Below are 19,481 nucleotides of genomic sequence, written 5' to 3'. Positions count from 1 at the left end.
TTTATGCCGAACGATGAGAGGACCTGCAAGGTGGATTCATGGCACCAGGAAAGCAGAGTTGCAGTGAAAGCGGTGGAAGATGACGGTTAGCACCATGCACGTATCCCTAGGAAGAACACACATTCCTGGGAGCTCATGACAGACAACATGGAGAAATTTGCTATCAAGACACGAGCAGGAGAGCAGAGTTGCAGCGGAAGCGGTGGTTGGACGATGACTGTTAGCAGTCCTACTGCACCGTCTGGTGAAAGCAGTATGCACGGAAAAAAGGCACGAAACAATTGTCTGCCTTTGCTTTCACTGAGGGAGGGGCAACTGACAACATGTACCCAAAACCACTCGGGACAATGTTTTTGCCCCATCAGGCATTGGGAGCTCAACCCAGAATTCCAATGGGCAGCAGAGACTGCAGGAACTGTGGGATAGCTACCCACAGTGCAACGCTCCGAAAGTCGACGCTAGCCACGGTACTGTGGCTACACTCCGTCGACTTAATGCACTTAGTGGGGACACACACATTCGTATAAACTGTATAAAATCGCTTCCTAAAAATAGACTTCTATAAATTCAACCTAATTTTGTAGTGTATATATACCCTTCTAGTCATCATCTAGTTCATCATTATGGTCTCTGTGAAGAATGCATGGGATCAGAGAGTCTTCATTGCTTTGGCCGTGCACAGTTCTGTGCAGGGAAGATTGTGCCTGTAGTTAGAACGATGATTGTGGAGCAACCTTTACTGGCAGAGGCACAAATAAGCTAAGCTGCCATTGGGCTCTTGAATACAGAAAGTAGTTCACTAGTCACATTTTCCCCATCTGTGTTGCACTGGTGATCCAGTAGCTGGCTTACCTATGTGCCAAGGTGTCCAAATCTTTGTTTGCCAACATGCTCTTTTGACTTGCTGATCAGAACTGTCCTCGCAAGGTGGGAGTTTGGCCAGTGACCTGTTCTTTTTGATGGACAGACGGAGGCACAAACAACGTAGGTCTCAGTCTCCTTTTTTCCCCTCACTCTGGTCTTACAGCACTGCTACCAACTTCCTTGCTGCAGAAATTGCAGCTTGTCTCTCACAATTTAACAAGATCTCTGAAGCAGTAAGCTCCCTTTCTTTTGACAACATTAAACAGATCTCCCCTCCCCGCAACCAAACAGGGATGACACAAAGTTACCTGCAGAAGTCAAAAGTGAGTGCGTCACAGATTGCATGCATGGGCATGAAGCAATGCTTGTCAGTTGTGCTAGTAATGATGCCTGTTTCAATACACACATTATCTCAGTGTTCCATTTTTTGAAAGAAGTGAACAGCAATGACCAAAACATCTCTATCAGCTAACTTAATTACAATGGTTTCTTTGACAGCAAGAGACCCAAAAGACATATTGGTATCTATAGGATGTAGAGGCATCCTTGTGTCTACTTCCTCTTGAGTACTGTACAAGTCTTGAGCTTCTTCAGCACCTCTCCTGGTGATGGACTTTGCTACTTCACCACTGGAAAAGCCACCAACAAGGAGTGTTTGTGTTGCGGGGGCTCAGACATTCAGGTGCATTTTGAACCATACAGTCACAGGAATTTTACCAGTGACTGCTTGTCAGATGCCATGTTTAGAAATTTTTTCCAAGAAGGTATAGGGCACCCACCAATCACCTGCTATTTCTTGCATCCAATCTTAGATCCTGTCTGGCATGGTCTTTCTGCAGTTTTCACAGAGTTACTTTTGTCATATCTGTCAAAGCCTTCAATTACAGAATTAGCTTTGTCAAATTATTTTAGGCCCTGCCTCAAGTATTCAGCAGTTAAATCATCGAATGTGTGGAATTTGTCTCCAGCCATCATTTGTGTGACAGCCATGGCATCTCTGGTGTACAATGTGGTTTCTTCGTAGCCTGCTCTTCGCTCATGGATTCTTTCAGCTTGAACTTCCAGCTGATTCCCTAATTCAGCTTTGTCTGATCTTCTCACTGTTCCATGGGTAAGCGACGCAGGCACAGGTCCTACTGGGTGACTAAGAGCAGCTGCCATTGAAACATCATCTCTGCCTCTTGCTAAGGACAGGGCTCTGTGGAAAACTATTTCTGGACTAACAACTGCTGTGATTGTCCCTCCCTTGCCAGACTTAAATTTGGTCTTCTTGGCCATGTCTGCAAATGTTTTGATATCAGGTCTCTTGACAGGGCTGAAGAAGCTACATGTCCCATCAAAGTCAAGTGCACCTCTCACAAAGTCTCTTCATATTGTTACCTAGCAGCTCTGTGTTCGTGGGGAACCAGGGCACAGTATCCAGCCTGTCTGACTCACAAAAGTCCTTCCCCACCCCCCCAGCCTCTGCTTGAACCAATGGAGAACAGAGATTCCAAGGCAAGAACCACATGGAACTCTGGGACCAGAAGAGCAGGGAAGCACTGCATCATGGAGGGGTAGGGGGAAAATCTCTGCTCCAGATGTTAATGAACCCACGCCTGCACACACCCAGCTCAGTAGTTATCAGACCAGTTCTAGTAATAAATCCTTTATTGGTATCCAAAATAGCGAAGCTCCCTAATTGCATTGTGAGCTCCCTCCAAGGAACACCGCCCAAAGCCAGGAATGATCAGCTCCCATGTTTAGCCTGAACAATACAACTTTGGTATACTCCCTTGAGCCATCAGTTTAGATATAAACAAATCTAGTGTTCTCCCTTGTTGTTTCTCTACAAAAACCCCTACCCACGCTCAAGTAAGTGTTCTGATGCCTGGATCCAAAATCTGCATCAGTTCCACTGGGACTTCATCTTCTCCTGACTGATCATGCTGGAGGCTCTGTCTCCAGCACTCCGGACCCTCAGCTACCATCACCACCTGGGACCCCTGATCGATTCAAGCTTCACGGAGTGGTGAGAACCCAGCTCTCTCTCTCTCTCTCTAAGTATAGCCTTCTGACCCTGACTTGTGTGATCAGTTACAGTTTTCTAAACCTGACTTTTATAATCAAGTTTAAGTTAGATTGAATATTATCACTGTTTTGTTTGTTTGGCTCCCTTGTGGTTACCACCTGTCAATAAATAACTTTCATGATTAAGCTGGTTGCTTCTCTCCCCCCGCCCCCCCCCGGCCCACAACCCTCCATGGTTATTTTTTGGTTTCCCCATTCGCTCTGCAGCAACACTTCTTGTACCTAAGCTAAAGATCCCTGCAGCACCCAAAAATCCTGTGGGGTTTGCTCATCAAGTGGGTTACTAGCAGAACAATTGTGACATGAAAGTGGGGACAGGAACGTGCTGAACCTGGGACATATAAGGGGGACAGCGTGGAGGTGCTGTTCGACCCAGCCTGCTGAGTCCAGGGACATCTAAAGGGTCAGCTTGGGAGTGCTGATTAACCCAGTCCTCTCGGACGTGCTCTGTTAGTGTGTGTGTGTGTGTGTGTGTGTGTGTGTGTGTGCGCGAGCGATTCTGGGGTTGAAAGAACCCAGCCCAGGGGAACCTTGCTCCTGCAGGATAGCTCCATTGGGAGAGAACCTGCAGCAAGGAGAAGTGGAGCTCTGTATGAGAGCACAAGTGACACAAGCAGTACATTGATAGAATTACAGAACCCCCACCCCCCAAAAAAAGTAACCCTAATAAATGAGCATACCCCAAAGTAACGGGCAAAGCTGGTAACAATATGTTCTCCACCAACACCTGTCATTTTCAATTGAGACTCTCGTACGTTGATGATACATGCAGTCCAATAGACAAGTTGATAAGCACCTCTGGATGTGATTGAGGGTCAAATGAGTTTGTCATATTGTTGATGACATTGCTGTTAAGAGCTGCAATATGCTGGTCATCCCACTTCAGTGCAGAGGGAAGAACTTGTTTGTGGAGTTCTTCCTCATTGCTTCTTGCTAGGCCACTTTTCTCTTACAACTTTGCCATATTCACTTGGGACATGTCTTGTGAGGGTCCCTCTGACAAGGGCTGGCTTCTTTCTTCTCAGTCCTATCAACCCCACTGCTGCCTTTTGAATCTTTGATGACAGTTTTCTCTGTTCCCATGTCACGCCACTGAAAGAACCAGGAGTCTGACGCACAGCAAATTCTCCAGATTCAAAGGCACTGCTTACTTCTTCAGAGAGATTTAACGTATCAGGAATGTAGATTGGTATCCACCTGGTATCGTTGGGCCTGTTTGCAATAAAGTAGTATGGAAGCATGGCACACTGCATTTGTAGGTGAAATTTCCAATCACCCTCTTGCTCTGAATGGACATTTAGAAGTAGTCTCTCCCAGAACTTGAATGTAGGAGACTGGGCATATCCCCATGTCAGAAATTCCTCCAGTATTTGTAGCACATGCTGAGTTATAGCATCATCACACTCTTTCATGACATGTTGTAAGAACTCAATGTCTTCAGACTCAAACACTTGGAGTATCACCCAACATTTGCTGGAACTACACGGTCCCACCTCCCTGCTCACACCATTTAACAAATGAATAAAGTTTCAGAGCACTCAGGGCCTCCGTGCTTAGGGTACATCTACACTACAGCGGGGAGTCGATTTAAGATACGCAAATTCAGCTACGTGAATAGCATAGCTGAATTCGACGTATCGCAGCCGACTTACCCTGTTGTGAGGACGGCGGCAAAATCGACTTCTGCGGCTTTCTGTCGGCGGCGCTTACTACCACCTCCGCTGGTGGAGTAAGAGCGCCGATTTGGGGATCGATTGTCGCGTCCCGATGGGACGCGATAAATCAATCCGAGAGGTCGATTTCTACCCGCCGATTCAGGCGGGTAGTATAGACCTAGCCTCAGTGCTAGAGTCAAGCCAGGCAGAGCCCGGCTGAAGTTGTTACCAGGAAGCATCTGATCTGCAGTACAAGCTGTGTACACATCAGAACCAACAAGAAGGGTCTCGCAATCCTGCATCTCCCCAGCAATAAACCAGGACAGGGTGTGAAAACCATCCAGGCAAATCATATCAGTACCAAGTTCATTTGGGAGAGTCCATTTCACATGCTGAGCAACAGCACACAGCTGCTGATCCACAGTCTGACATTTCCTTACATGTCAGCATCGTAGTCCAGACTGTGGCGGTGTCAGTTGGTTCGGCAGCCACAGTAGCTCCCATAGGCAACGGTTGTATAGGTGCTCTTCTGGGCTGCAAGCTTGTGGTTGAAGCCAATCCAAAATGAAATTACCTGAGTTTGAAAATATCAGCGTCATTTGGTATTGGTAGACCATCATGAGGTAGTCGTCTTGAAAGACATCAGCAGAGATCTCAGACAGAATTCATTTTTAAGCAAACAGAGTTTATTTTCTCGAGTACTTTTTCCATAGCGATTCAGTTCAGGATGTGTTCTAGGTTTTCCAAAGGCTGCATGCTGCATAAGAAATTAACTGCCTAGGGAGAGTAAGTGACTTTTTCCTTTCACACGCTTTTAGACCGGCATCACAAGAAATATCACTCTCAGCAGACTGTTCTTGAAATACCACTCTAGCCATTGAATGGAAGGTGTTCTTTCCATCAAGGGTCTCTACGCTGCAGGTCTATATTTTCAGCGTCGGCTCCTTCATGGAGGAGATTTCTGCCAGCATTAAGTGATGAACTGCCTCAGCTCACCACAATGGATGCAGAATCCATGAAGATGTAGTATGTCAGTTAAATTGTGAGACCGGGTCATTTGGTGTAGCTGTGCAGCAAGGTGTCTGTGCAGTGATGTGATATTTAACAGTTCCAAAACCACTCTGTACTCCACAGATGAGAGGCACCTTCTCTCACGCAGACTAGAAACTACATTGTAGGTACAAAGCTTACAAACGGAGAAGCATTACATTAGGAATTCACAAAAATTTCTATCTACCCACTATGTAGTACAAACTATGGGAATGAGCCTACTGCTACTGTTGCACAACCTTCATTGTGTTATCTTACAATGCTTAATTAACATCCCGACAGAGAGACAGGTGAACAAACATCTTTTGTCTGATAGAAAACCTCTTTCTCCACCTCTGCTGTGATGCAGATGCTATGAACACATTTCCAGTATATATATATATATATATATATACACACACACACGTAACCTCTTGCACAGTAATTGCACATACATTTCACATCAATATCAATGACCAGCGTGCCCTTGGCTTTCATTTGAGACCTCACATGACATTCTTTTGTGAACAAGACCGTACAGACCAAAATAAGGGTATTCTTGTAACCCCCTTGCCTGTTGGTATTAAGGGGTTCTTGGGTCACAACTCATTTATCCAGTTGACCTGTTTGAAGGGACTGTGGATAGGTAATCACCCAGACAATGGGACCCCTCCCCAGGCAAAGCTTCAAAACCACTGAAAACCAGAGGAATTACATTAGCATTCCCGCTCCTCTTAGGGACTTTCTGGGAAACCCACTTAGTTTTAAAAGTTCAAAGGACATTAGGATCTTTAGGGCCGGTTTTGTTCAACATCTTTATTAATGATCTGGATGATGGGATGAATTGCACCCTCAGCAAGTTCGCGGCTGACACTAAGCTGGGGGGAGAGGTAGATACACTGGAGGGTAGGGATAGGGTCCAGAGTGACCTAGACAAATTGGAGGATTGGGCCAAAAGAAATCTGATGAGGCTCAACAAGGACAAGTGCAGAGTTCTGCACTTACGAAGGAAGAATCCCAGGCACTGCTACAGGCTGGGGACCAACTGGCTAAGCAGCAGTTCTGCAGAAAAGGACCTGGAGATTATAGTGGGCGAGAAGCTGGATATGAGTCAGCAGTGTGCCCTTGTTGCCAAGAAGGCTAACGGCATATTGGGCTGCATTAGTAGGAGTATTGCCAGCCAATTGAGGGAAGTGATTATTCCCCTCTATTCAGCACTGATTGAGGCCACATCTGGAGTATTGTGTCCAGTTTTGGGCCCCCCCACTACAGAAAGGATGTGGACAAATTGGAGAGAGTCCAGCAGAGGGCAATGAAAATTATCAGGGGGCTGGGGCACATAACTTATGAGGAGAGGCTGAGGGAACTGGGGTTGTTTAATCTGCAGAAGAGAAGAGTCAGGGTTTGATAGCAGCCTTCAACTACCTGAAGAGGATGGAGCTTGGCTGTTCTCAGTGCTGATAGATGACAGAACAAGGAGCAATGGTCTCAAAGTTGCAGTGGGGGAGGTCCAGGTTGGATATTAGGAAACACTATTTCACTAGGAGGGTGGTGAAGCACTGGAATGGGTTACCTAGAGAGGTGGTGGAATCTCCATCCTTAGAGGTTTTTAAGGACCGGCTTGACAAAGCCCTGACTGGAATGATTTAGTTGGGGATTGGTCCTGCTTTGAGCAGGGGGTTGGACTAGATGACCTCCTGAGGTCTCTTCGAACCCTAATTTTCTATGATTCTATGATCTTCACATGATTTCCAAACAATCCCACAATGCTGCATAAACAATTGCAGTTTTAATACAATGGAACCGATAAACTTTACTGAGTTAAGTTTAATGCCTATCTTAATTCTGTAAGGTTTTCCAAGGTATTGCAGGATATTGTCCTGTCACACAGACTCTGGACATGGAGACATCTGTCACAGAGGAAACACTCACAAGCTCTTTGATATATTACACTGTGCTGCTCCCGCCAGGATAGCCACTCCACCCAGCAACAACGGCATCCTGGCCCCAGCAAATGCATGGTGGCAGACACCTGCTCCACTCCCTCCAACAGCGAAGAGGGTAGAGAAGTGCTATCCGGTACCACAGAAGGAGCTCAAGCAGTTCATCACACACCAGGCTCTTTGGTGGTTTCTGCTGTTCAACAGAACCCCCAAAGGAAAAGACTCCAAGAGATTGGACTCACCTGGGAGGAAAGTGCACTGGTCAGTGTCACTACAGTTACACATCGCCAGCTACCCGGCCCCCTTCACTGAGTAAAATTTCTTGACATGGAATAGAGTGTCCCTGTTTATTGCCAAGCTTCCACAAGATGCCAGCGAGGGGCTGAAAGACACCACCACCAGGGCCAGCTAGTTTCCCTGCAAGCAGCCATAGATATCTTGGACACAGCATCGAGGCCCACGGCCAACACTGTGACCCCATGGAAGGCTTTGCAGCTCCAGACCTCGGGCACCCCGAGAGGGGTGCAACACCATTGAGGACTTGCCCTTTGAGGGAACGGAATGGTTTGGCAAGCACCCCGATGATGCCTTGCACTCCCTCAAGGACTGTAGAGCTTCACTCCACCCATTGAGCATGTATACATCGGCCCCAAGCCACAAGGCCTTTACATATCAAAGGCAGAGAGCACCTATCTAGTCTTCTTTCTAGGTAGATATTCAGAGGGCCTATTTTGGGAGTAGACACTCCAGACAAAGTCCTCATCATCCTGGACCGTCAATCACTCCACACCACCTTCTAGGCAGCAGGCCTGAAGAGAGGGTAGGGAGTCACAATCAAACCCCTCAAGAGCTGACCCCCTACCTTTGAAGGCTGCCTGGCCTTTTACCATTGGGATCAGTCTGCCCTAGCAATGGACAGAAGGGGGTTGGAAGAGGTTACCCACGCCTACCACATCCAGTTTCAGTCCTTCCCACCTACCCTGATGCTTCTCTGTCCCTCTTCAGGGAGCCTTCTCATAAAAGCCAACTGAAGGGAGATGTGGTGTTTCTGCTTCATCTATGAGCCAGAGAGGAGGTACCCCTGCAGTACAGGGGAAGAAGCTTCTACTCCAGATATTTCCTTATCCCTAAGAAAAAAATGAATCGTCATCCTGTCCTTGGCCTGCAAAGACTGAATATATCTGCAGTCTTCGATTCAGGATGGTAACACTCGCCTCCATCAACCCTTCCCTGCAGGCTCATGACTGGTTTGTGGCTTGCAGGAGGCATCCTGCAGGAAGTAACTGCAATTCACAGTGAGGCCCCAGCAGTACAAAGGTTTACCATTGGGTCTCTCCACAGCGTGGAGAGTCTTTACAAAACACTTAGCGGCAGTGGCAGACTGGAGGAGACAGCACATCCACCTCCATCTATACTTAGATATCTGACTGATCAAACACTGATCTCATGAGGATGTCTCCTCAACCCTGAACCATGTTCTCCAGCTGTTCAACCAGCTGGGTCTTCTAGTGAGCCACAAAAAGTCATCACAGACAGAATTCATAGGGCCTTTGATAGACTTCAAAATCAATAAAGGCATGCATCTCTTCCTGAAGACAGGTTCCAATCCCTACAATCAATAATCACTGGCATCAGACCGAACCCGTCAACTACAGTGCAGAGCTGTCTCGGACTGATGGACCACATGTCAGCCTGCATTTATGTGATGCCACTTGTCAGACTTTACCTACCTTTGTTACAAGCCTGGCTACAGTCAATCTGTTCTCCTACAAGGCTTCAAATGATCATGAGTCATGGTCCTGCTACAATTTGCATCAGCACTGGCCTGGTGGCTAGATCCCAAAATCATTCAAAGGGGAGTCCCCTGACAAGGACACTGATCACGGACACATCAAGAACAGGTTGGGTGCCCATCTGAATGTCTCCAGATAAAGGAACCTAGTCCCAAAAGAACACGACCCTTCACATAAACAGCCTGGAGTGGCGAGCGATAAAATGAGTTTGCATGGCATTCCAGCCAGCCCTACAGAATTCCACAGGGCGTATCTTGCCAGACAGAACGTCTGCAATGTATTACATAAACAAGGGGGCACTCGCTCATCACTGCATGTCAAGAAGCTATCAAGACAGACATGGTGTCACTGTCAAGCGTTCATCTTCCAGGAATCAGCAACAATCTAGCAGACTTCCTAAGCAGACAATCCATGACCAGCCACAAGAGGTAACTGCAGAGTTCCATCATCAAACCAATATTTCACCAGAGGGGAAATCCCTCAATAAATGTGTCTGCCACCAAAGATAACAGGGGGAGGGGGTGCTGTGCATGACACATTCCTCATACCTTGGGATCAAGGGCTTATGTATGCTTTCCCACCAATTCTCGTGATAAACAGGGTGATACACAAGATGAGATGGACTAATTCTGCTAGCTCCATACTGGCCAAGACAATTCTGGCTAACAGACCTTCTCTGGATGTGTATTCAACTGTTCATTCCACTTCCAGACTGTCCAGAAATAATGTCAGAACCAAGGTCAGATACTGCCTCCACACCCCAAGTCACTGCATTTGACAGTGTAGATGTTGGCTGGTTGAGTGCTACTGATGGAAACTGCTCCCCACATATACAAGTGAGTGTTCTGCAAAGCAGGGAGCCTTTTGTGAGGATTTACTCCTTGAAATGGAAATTATTCTCAATCTGAGCAACTCAGCACAATCTTGGCCAGGGGAAGGCTTCTATACCAAAGCTGAAAGACAATTTATCCGAAAAGCTTCAAACTTCAGCCATTTTTGCTACTCTCAAGTCTAAAAAAATAGTTAGGATGTTTTCTTCACCTTTCTTGAACCTGAAAAGAGCTAAAAAATGTATTTATTTAAAAAAAAAAAAAAAATGTAGAGTCACCTTTGGACTGAGACCAAGCACAGAAAGTTTCAGCCCCAAAGCAAAATTGTTCAGAAAGTTATGAGCATCTGAAAGTAGGGGGTCATATTGTAATAGAAACTGTTTTGGGACTATCTGCACATATGTATATTGGATAGAAGAGCTATGTATACACACAAATCCTAGTTTGATTTGGGACATGGACTGCTTTTGTTATATGTGTGCAGTGCCTAGCACAACAGGGCTCTGACCGAGTCTATCTACTAGGTGCGATCACGTCATACAGATAAATAATAACCTACCACTTTGTTGCAGAGAAGTTGACTGCCCTAGAGACATGTATTATTAAAGTGGCACATGCACAATCTGTGGATACCATTGTGGCAGGATGGACTATGTCTGGAAGCCCCCCAGCTGGAGGCCCTGCGTCACTCCGCCCCAGAATAGAGCAGCGAGAAGTCAGGCAGCCTAGAATGGCTGCAGAGGAGTGACCAATCAGAGAGGCTGCTGAAGCGACCAATAAAGGGCCAAAAGGGCCAGATAAAAAGCATCCGAAGAAGTGGGCTGTAGTCCACGAAAGCTTATGCTCTAATAAATGTGTTAGTCTCTAAGGTGCCACAAGTACTCCTGTTCTTTTTGCGGATACAGACTAACACGGCTGCTACTCTGAAATCAGATAAAAAGCAAGCAGCCTTCTTTTGCTGTGTGGAGCTTGAGGAGGGAGGACTGTGTACCTGGCTGGCTAGATAAACAGCAGGACCGCAGACAGCTCACCAGACAGAACTGAGCCTAGGGAAGGCTGCCGAAGACCGGGTACCTGGTTAGCGGGACGAGCAGCAGGATCATCGAAAGGTCAGTGCAGGCAGGCTGAGCACATAACCTGGCCAGACCAGATGAGGGTACCGAGATGAGCCCTGCTGGTCTGGTTGCAAACTGACCCCAGGGAGGGCTGCTGAAAAGGACACCAGCTGAGGGTATTGAGATGGACCCTGCCTAGGTGTCTGAAGAAGGCAATGCCTCTGGGAAGAAGCATAAGAGCTATGGCCCAATACCAGGGCTGTGATAAGAACTCAGGACTGTGTACCCCAGAAGGGGGAACAGCGTATGCAGCTTGGCGTGAGGGCTGAGTCACTGAAGACCTGCTGAGAGAACCAACGGCCTGGGGTGTTTATGCGAGGTGGGTGCCACCCTGTTAAAAGAACTAAAATCCAAGCAGGCTCACATCCAACCAACTAAAGGGGGCCATCCATAAAAGGGGGGTGCAGCCCTGTGAAAAAAAAAAATTGTGATTTTCTGGCTGATATGCTGCAAAGGGGGCGCTTGCGAGAGACGGGTGCCGACCCCGTTACAACCAGTTAATTTACTGACATCAGAAAATAAAATGTAACAAAATGAAAACAAATGTAAAAAATGTCAATAAAAATATCAAGAAATTATTACTTCTGGGAGTCACTAGGGGGACTCCCACACCCACCCCTCATGGCTGCAGTGAACTGGGAGCACATCCACCTCCAAGATCCTGACTCCACGCAAATCTCCTCACCAGGCCCGGGGACTCTTTACTCCCGTGGATTAGCAAGGACTCGGGGGGGGGGGGGGGGGGAGAGGGAGGAGATCACATGTCTGAGATACTCTCCCTCCTGGTAATGTCTCTCGCCCCTTCTCTCCTGCCCCGCCGCACTTTTTTTTTTTTTTTTTTAAAAGTCCTCCCCTTCCTGCCTGATTATTTTACTTTGTTTTATCTCCATCGAATTTCCTAGATTCTGGGTTTATAGTACATCTGAAACTATTTGATTTATTTGCCTTAAGAGTACACTTNTTTCCCCCTCCCCCCCCCCCCCTTTTTTTTTTTTTTTTTTAAAAGTCCTCCCCTTCCTGCCTGATTATTTTACTTTGTTTTATCTCCATCGAATTTCCTAGATTCTGGGTTTATAGTACATCTGAAACTATTTGATTTATTTGCCTTAAGAGTACACTTATCAGAGATACCAGATCTAAACAATGTAATGAAGATTTCAATTTGATGAATCTTTTCAATTCCCCAGCTGCAAAAAAAAAAAAAAAAAAAATCTGATCTCCTAAAATCCTGTCCAAGAATAATTATTATTGCTGGTTATGATTCACCAACTTACTGAGAATGTGTTTGTGACGGGTTGGATCACAGAAACCCCCTTGGGGCTGCCAACTGATGTGCCAAGACTACTTCTGCCCCTGCTTTCCCTGCCAGCTTGGGACTCCAGCACCCTGTCTTGCTGAGCCAGACACACCAGTCTGCTCCACCACAGACCCAGGGTCTGAACCACATGCCCCAAAGCTGCAGACTTAACTGAAAGCAACTTATAGAAAGAAGAACAGGAGTACTTGTGGCACGTGGGCTGTAGTCCACGAAAGCTTATGCTCTAATAAATTTGTTAGTCTCTAAGGTGCCACAAGTACTCCTGTTCTTCTTTTTGCGGATACAGACTAACACGGCTGTTACTCTGCAACTTATAGAAGTGTTCCTGTCTTCAACACTCAGATGCCTGTTGGGATTTTGTGGTTCCCAATGAGTCAGATGCTGGGCAGAATCAAGGGACTGCGATGCGATGCAATTCGATGCGATTCAATTCAATGCGATTTGATTCAATTCAACAAGGCTTTATTCAATGTGCACAAAGGGAGAGCCCCTGCTACAAAAATCAGGCAGAGTCCCTCCAGCAAGGAGCCCCTCCCATTGCTATTTTATAGCACATGACACTTCCATAACAAGTTACGTAACACAAACCTCTAACCAATCAAAGGTAACCTTTCCATATATGGAATTGTTCATCACATGCTCATAGTTCTTCACTCCACATGTTGAGTTCACCCCCCTCCCCTTGGCCTTCTCTAGAATGTTCCTAGGGTGGCGAGCCACAGCAGGCTTCCCTATGCATAAGCACCCTGCAAACCACATTTATCCAAAATGAACACAAGCATCCCCTTCAGGCCCAAGCAAGGTCACTCTTCAGGAACCAAATAAAGAAATATTTGACCTAAGCACCTGTGTGTGGGGGGGAGCAGGGGAGGGGCCGGGGGAGCCTCCCCAGCTGGGAGCTCAGGCGGGCCAGGCAGGACGGTCCCACGGGCCGGATGTGGCCCGCGGACCGGAGTTTGCTCACCCGCCCGCCCCTTTAGGAACCAGTTCTACACCGGCTTCTAAATTTAACAACCAGCTCTTGCGAACCGGTGCAAACCGGCTCCAGCTCACCACTGGTGGCACCGCCGAACCCTGACATGGGCATTCTCACAGAGGCCTCGTAGAAACTGCTCCAATGCTATCCATAACTTTGCCCACACTCTGCATGTCTGGCTTTAGCCAACGGTAGCCCAATCCATTAACCTTTGGGAGTGTGCCCTGGGCCGTATATCTCCAGCCCACCTTGCAGCCCCAAACTTCTGTCAGTACTTCTCCATAAACAAGCCCATTCAGTCTAATGTGGCTGCCTTAACACTATCCTAGTTCCCGGCCTGTTCGTCACTCAAGGCCATACAGGCCACTTGAGCCTCCCCTGTTAAATAGGGTGCTAACCGAAGGACCCACAACCCTCTGTCCCAGCCAGCTTCCATTGCTACCCTCTCAAATGTCACCAGAATGTATCAGGGTCATCTGCAGGCCCCATTTTACACAGTCTGACCCCTGGGCTCTGGTTAACATTTCCTGCAGCGGCAGGACTCACCAGTCTTCAACACAATGGCTGCTACATTTGTGCTTGCCCCTGATAAATTCCTGCAGGCTCTTCTGTTGCTCTGCTCGCCAGGCCAGCAGGGATGGTTTCGCTAGTGGTGGGACTGGTCACTGTTGGAAGGCCTGCAAGGTCTGTTGCAGCTCCTGCTGCTCCACCAACCACTGCTGAGTCTGCTCCGTCATCTAGATGCTGAATCCTCACAGTGGTTTCCTCCGTGTGTCTCTCAAACAGCACGACTGGGGCAGTCAAGCTCCTGGACAAGCCCCCAAAATCATAAAGGGGCAGGCGCCATCCCTACCATCTGATGCCCAGAAATCTCTGACTCTCCAGAGAGCAGCATCTCCACACTATTTATTTATATTCCTGCCCCCAACACAGCCTTGTGCAGCCAAGTGGTTTCCTGCTCTTTCCCACAGGGCCAGATAGAAACAGAGCTCTCCCTCCCTTGGGATTACAGAGCACACTGGATCCTCTCCCCTCACTTCCTTCCTGGGTCTTCTTTTACAGCCCGCCTCAGCTGATGCTAGTTGGTTCTCAGCCCCCAGACTGATCAGCTAATTAGCTGTATATTTCCCCAATCAGCCTTCTCCAGGGGGCCTAATTAGTGCCTATGTGATCAGAGGGCTGGCTCACTTAGCCGCTGCCCTCTGTCACATACCTCCCAAGAAAATCTTTAAAAAATCAAGTATCAGAGGTGTAGCCGTGTTAGTCTGGATCTGTAAAAAGCAACAGAGAATCCTGTAGCACCTCCTGTGCCATGCATCCGACAAAGTGGGTATTCACCCACGAAAGCTTATGCTCCAATACATCTGTTAGTCTTAAAGGTGCCACAGGAGACTCTGTTGCTTTTTAAAAAATCAATCACTCTTCAGTATGAATTAAATTAGACTGACTTCAGCACTAGCTGAATTTGCTCTTTTTAGACTCAAATGTACTGGGAGTCAGGAGAGAGAGCGCAGGGAAAATTCTCGCATGCTGATTAAAAGTGAGAGGTCAAAGGTCCCGACTAGTAGCACTCAAATCAGAACAAGGACAGGTTATTACTAATCAAAAAGAGATCAGTGATCAAATTTTGAATTTCGACCAGGCTCTTTACAATAATGACCCAGAAGAACTGAATAATTTCATCAAAACTCTTATCCTCCCACAAATCTCAGATGAGCAGCAGATCAGGCTGGCCACGGAGGAAAACAGTCTGGGCAAGACACCTGGCCCTGATGACCTACCAATAGAATTCTATCAAAAGCTCAGAGACATTCTGGCCCCGATGCTGTTATACATTTACAAAGAAGCCTTCAAGAAAGGTACCTCCTATTCTGAGGGAAACTCTAATTACCGTACTACTTAAACAGGGTAAAGATGTGCAAAAGTGTAACAATTATAGACCCATCTCTTTAATCAATGCTGATCTAAAAATACTTTAAAAAATTTGGCTAAGAGACTTGAAAAAGTAATAAGTGAAATGCTTCACCTCACTCAGGAAGGATTTATTTTAAAAAGGCCTGGCTCAGATAACACACATCCACTTATTATTATTATGGCAATTCCACCAACTTTCTAGAAATTCCCATGCACTCATTTCACTCAGTTCAGAGACAGCCTTTGACAGAGTGAACTGGCAAGATCTGTTTCTTACCCTGGATAAATTTGGTTTGGGGAAATCCTTTATTTCATGGATAACACTGTTCTATTCTAACCCTCTCCTTTGCTCTATTTCAGGGAACTAGACAGTGATTTCTCCTCTCCCCATCCTATTCAATTTGGCATTAGAACCACTTGCAATACTAATTAGGGAACACCAAAGGATCCAATCAGGGAGTCAATAGACAAAAATCCTTCTAGATGCAGACCACATTCTCCTAGTTATTACAAATCCAGATCAGTCTATTCCAAATCTCCTACAAACAATATATAACATTGGCAAATTCTCTGGCTACAAATTGGGATAAATCAGAAGCAATGAAGATTTCATTAGATTTAATTGGAAGTGGCTCCTATGGGGACATTTAGCTCACAACAGACCAGCCTCATGGATATCTTGGCATCCTGCTCCCTAGGGAAATTAAAAACATAGTTCAAGTTAGCCTAGCCCCATTAATCATGCAGTTAGCAAACCATTTCCATAGGTGGTAGGTACTACCTATCTGCCTTTGGGGAGCAATAAATATTTTACAATGAATGCCCCTCCCAGAATCCTTATTATTCTGAATTCCCTCCCTAGTCATATTCCTCCCTTTTATTTTACCAAACTCGACACCAGGTTCAGGTCCTTCTTGTGGGGTGCGGGTAACAAACTCAGAATCTCCATACACAGGTTACAGCTCCCTGGCAGAACAGGTGGATTTAGATTTCCCAACTCTATACTTTACATCCAGCAATAATGCTTAGCCAAGCAGCACAGTGTCTCATTCCCTGGTGCCATGGAGCCCCAGATTGGCTCCAGCTGGAAGCAGAATTGGTTGTTCCTTTACCCCCTTTCCAATGCACTGCACTCGGATTACTAGCGATTCCTAAAGAGTAATTATCAACTATTGTGGCAGCCAGAAATATTTGAAGTACTGTGTCCACTAACTTTAAAAATCATCCCATTCTACATAGCAAGGCCTCTCCCTGGGGGTAACTCAAAATTCTGTATAGCAGTGACAGGTGTTCACTCCACACTTGCCCCCAAAGGGTTAATGAAGACTAAGAAGGGGTCCAATTAACCCAAGAGGGAGGGCTGAGAGGAATCAGGTGGCCAAGTAATCCCCTGATTGAATGAGGAAGTCTGAGCTGGGTTGGGGCTATAAAGGCAGGAAATTGGCAGCAGAAAAGGAAAGGCTAGTCACTCCATAATAAGAGAGAGGAGGGTTTGGGGCTAGTACACCTAGACAAAGGATTTGTAGGAGGGAGTCCAGGGAAGGAGCAACAAGGGCTGTGGGAAAGCAGGCCACAGGTGTAGGATCCCTGGAGTGGAACCTGGAGTAGTAGGTGGGCTCAGGTTCCCCTACTGGCCACTGAGGAAGTGGTACCATCCGTGCCTGGCCAGAAAAGACTGCCTGACACTGTTTGCGTGGAAGGATTTTGGGTAACCCCCAGAAGGGGAAACCACATAGTGACCTGGCCAGAGGGACTAGTGACGAAGAAGAGGCTCCTGGAGCGAGGGGGGCTGCAGGGTGAGACAGGACTAGTACAGACACTGCCGGAGGAGGGCACACCACCGAGCCAGAGAAAATCCCCAGGTCAACCAGGAGAAAGCTCCACCAGTGGCGAGTGCACCCTGTAACAAGCAGGCAACCCCATCATTTGGCCAGATTGGCTTAGGAAAGGAATTTTGACTATCAGCCAATTTAGTTAGCATGACATATTCCACCCTTTTACAATATTAAAATTGAGGTCCAATCTAGAGCCTAAGAAGGAGTGGCAATATTCCCAAGTTAGACATGTCCTTTCCCATCTGTTTGGTCCCATGCCTGAGCTAACCTGACTCACCTGAACTGCTTTCATTCCTCCAAATATTACCCAGATTACCAAAATCTATGGCAACGCTATATGCACACTGGGCCAGAAAATTTGAAATAAACATGAATCCCCCAAAAAGAAATGGGAGGAGGAACTAGGATTGAAACCAACTGAAACAAATTTTAGCCAGTGCTCCGAATTGTTCCTTAGACCGCCATTTAAGATTAATACAGCAAAAAATCATATGGAGGATGCATTGGACCCCTATCCAACTGATCGAAACAGGTGCCACTAAGTCAGACAAAGGTTGGTGCCATGATTCAGTAGGTGCCAACTTAACCCATAGGCTTTGGAAAGGCTCCTACACCAGTAGGTTTTAGGCAGAAGTGAATGGCAGAGTTAATTTTTTCCAATGAAATAAAATTTGTTACAAGCTAAACAGGTAATTTAAAACCTAATGGATATTAATTGGGAGCTGAATAAAGTGAAAAACTTTGGCTAAGCAGTGCATTAATAATTGCTGAAAGACTAGCACTACAAACATGGAAATCCAAAAGGGGAGCACAGACATGGTAAGCTAGGCCCCCATGGAAAGAATCATACACATCTTAACAGCAATAGCTAAGAACAATTCTCCGGGCTTAGTGGACTTGCAAGCAGGGGCGGCTCTATGTTTTTTGCCACCCCAAGCATGGCAGTCAGGTGGCCTTCGGCAGCATGCCTGCGGGCGGTCCGTGGTCACGTGGATTCGGTGGCGTTTCTGCGGGTGATCTGCCGGTCCCGTGCCTTTGGCGTACCTGCCACCAAAGCCGCAGGACCGGCGGACCTCCCACAGGCATGCCGTCAAAGGCTGCCTGATGGCCACCCTCACGGCAACCGGCACACCGCCCCCCACAGCTTTCCACCCCAGGCACGCGCTTGCTGTGCTGGTGCCTGGAGCCGCCCCTGCTTGCAAGCTCTCAAATTTGACACGGTTTTATTTTTGAATGACATATTTTTGTAGCTAATTCTATATTTGTATGTTCAACTCTCACGATAAAGAGATTGCACTACAGTATCTGTATTAGGTGAACTGAAAAATACTATTTCTTTTGTCTTCTTACAGTGCAAACATCTGTAATCAAAAATTAATTTAAAGTGAACAGCCGGATTAATTGCCATTCATTGTTTTAATCTCTTGGCAGCGCTACTTATGAACGCAGGGCTCTGGGGGGGTGCAGCGCGCTGCCCTAGAGCTCGGCACGCTCCGGGGCCCAGCCCAGCCCCGGGGAGGGGGTCAGGCTCGGCATGGCCAGGCGCTGTCGCGCTCCGTACAGCCGCACACCGAGCAGCAGCGCGGCCGGCAGGAAGGGGCCGCTCCCCAGCAGGTCCCGGTACCCACCTGGCTGCCAGCCCGCCATGCTGAGCGCCGCGCGCCTGTGTCCCGGCGCGTGCCCTGCCAGCAGCCGCCGCGCGCTCCGCCTGGCGCCGCTGTTTGTCCCCGTCGCCACGGCAACCGCCGGGGCTCGCGCCGCGCTCCGAGCCACGGCAATGGGGCGGCGCGCGCCGCTGTAGGTGTGTGGTGCGAGGGCAGCCCGACTCCGGCCGCCGCGCGCTGCAGCGCCCCCTGCTGCTAGAAACCAGCGTGCAGCGCCCCGCGGCCAGGGCTGGGGCCAGGGGCACCGGCTGGGTGCAGCGCCCCGCGGCTAGGGCTGGGGCCAGTGACACCGGCTGGGTGCAGCGCCCCGGGGCCAGGGCTGGGGCCAGGAGCACCGGCTGGGTGCAGAGCCCCGGGGCCAGGGCTGGGGCCAGGAGCACCGGCTGGGTGCAGCGCCCCGCGGCCAGGGCTGGGGCCAGGGGCACCGGCTGGGTGCAGAGCCCCGGGGCCAGGGCTGGGGCCAGGGGCACCGGCT

At 47.9% G+C, this 19,481-nt stretch overlaps 1 protein-coding gene across 3 annotated transcripts in view; it reads right to left on the bottom strand.

The window, feature by feature from the left end:
• The window catches only part of THEGL (theg spermatid protein like), a 58,859-nt gene extending 39,799 nt beyond the window's left edge, over window positions 1–19,060 (bottom strand). The window contains exon 1 of one of the 3 annotated variants that reach the window (XM_034772768.1): window positions 18,971–19,060. In XM_034772768.1, the coding sequence (XP_034628659.1) occupies window positions 18,971–18,989 (19 nt within the window). In that variant the 5' untranslated portion in view covers window positions 18,990–19,060. The remainder of the gene's footprint in view (window positions 1–18,970) is intronic. The other 2 variants (XM_034772769.1, XM_034772767.1) reach the window with 2 other exon arrangements.
• Window positions 19,061–19,481: the final 421 nt, after the last annotated feature.

Source organism: Trachemys scripta, chromosome 5, assembly GCF_013100865.1.
Source record: "Trachemys scripta elegans isolate TJP31775 chromosome 5, CAS_Tse_1.0, whole genome shotgun sequence".
In the NCBI taxonomy this organism is placed as follows: domain Eukaryota; kingdom Metazoa; phylum Chordata; order Testudines; family Emydidae; genus Trachemys; species Trachemys scripta.
The sequence above is the reverse complement of the archived record's forward strand: the minus strand, read 5'-3'. Positions and strand labels throughout refer to the sequence as shown.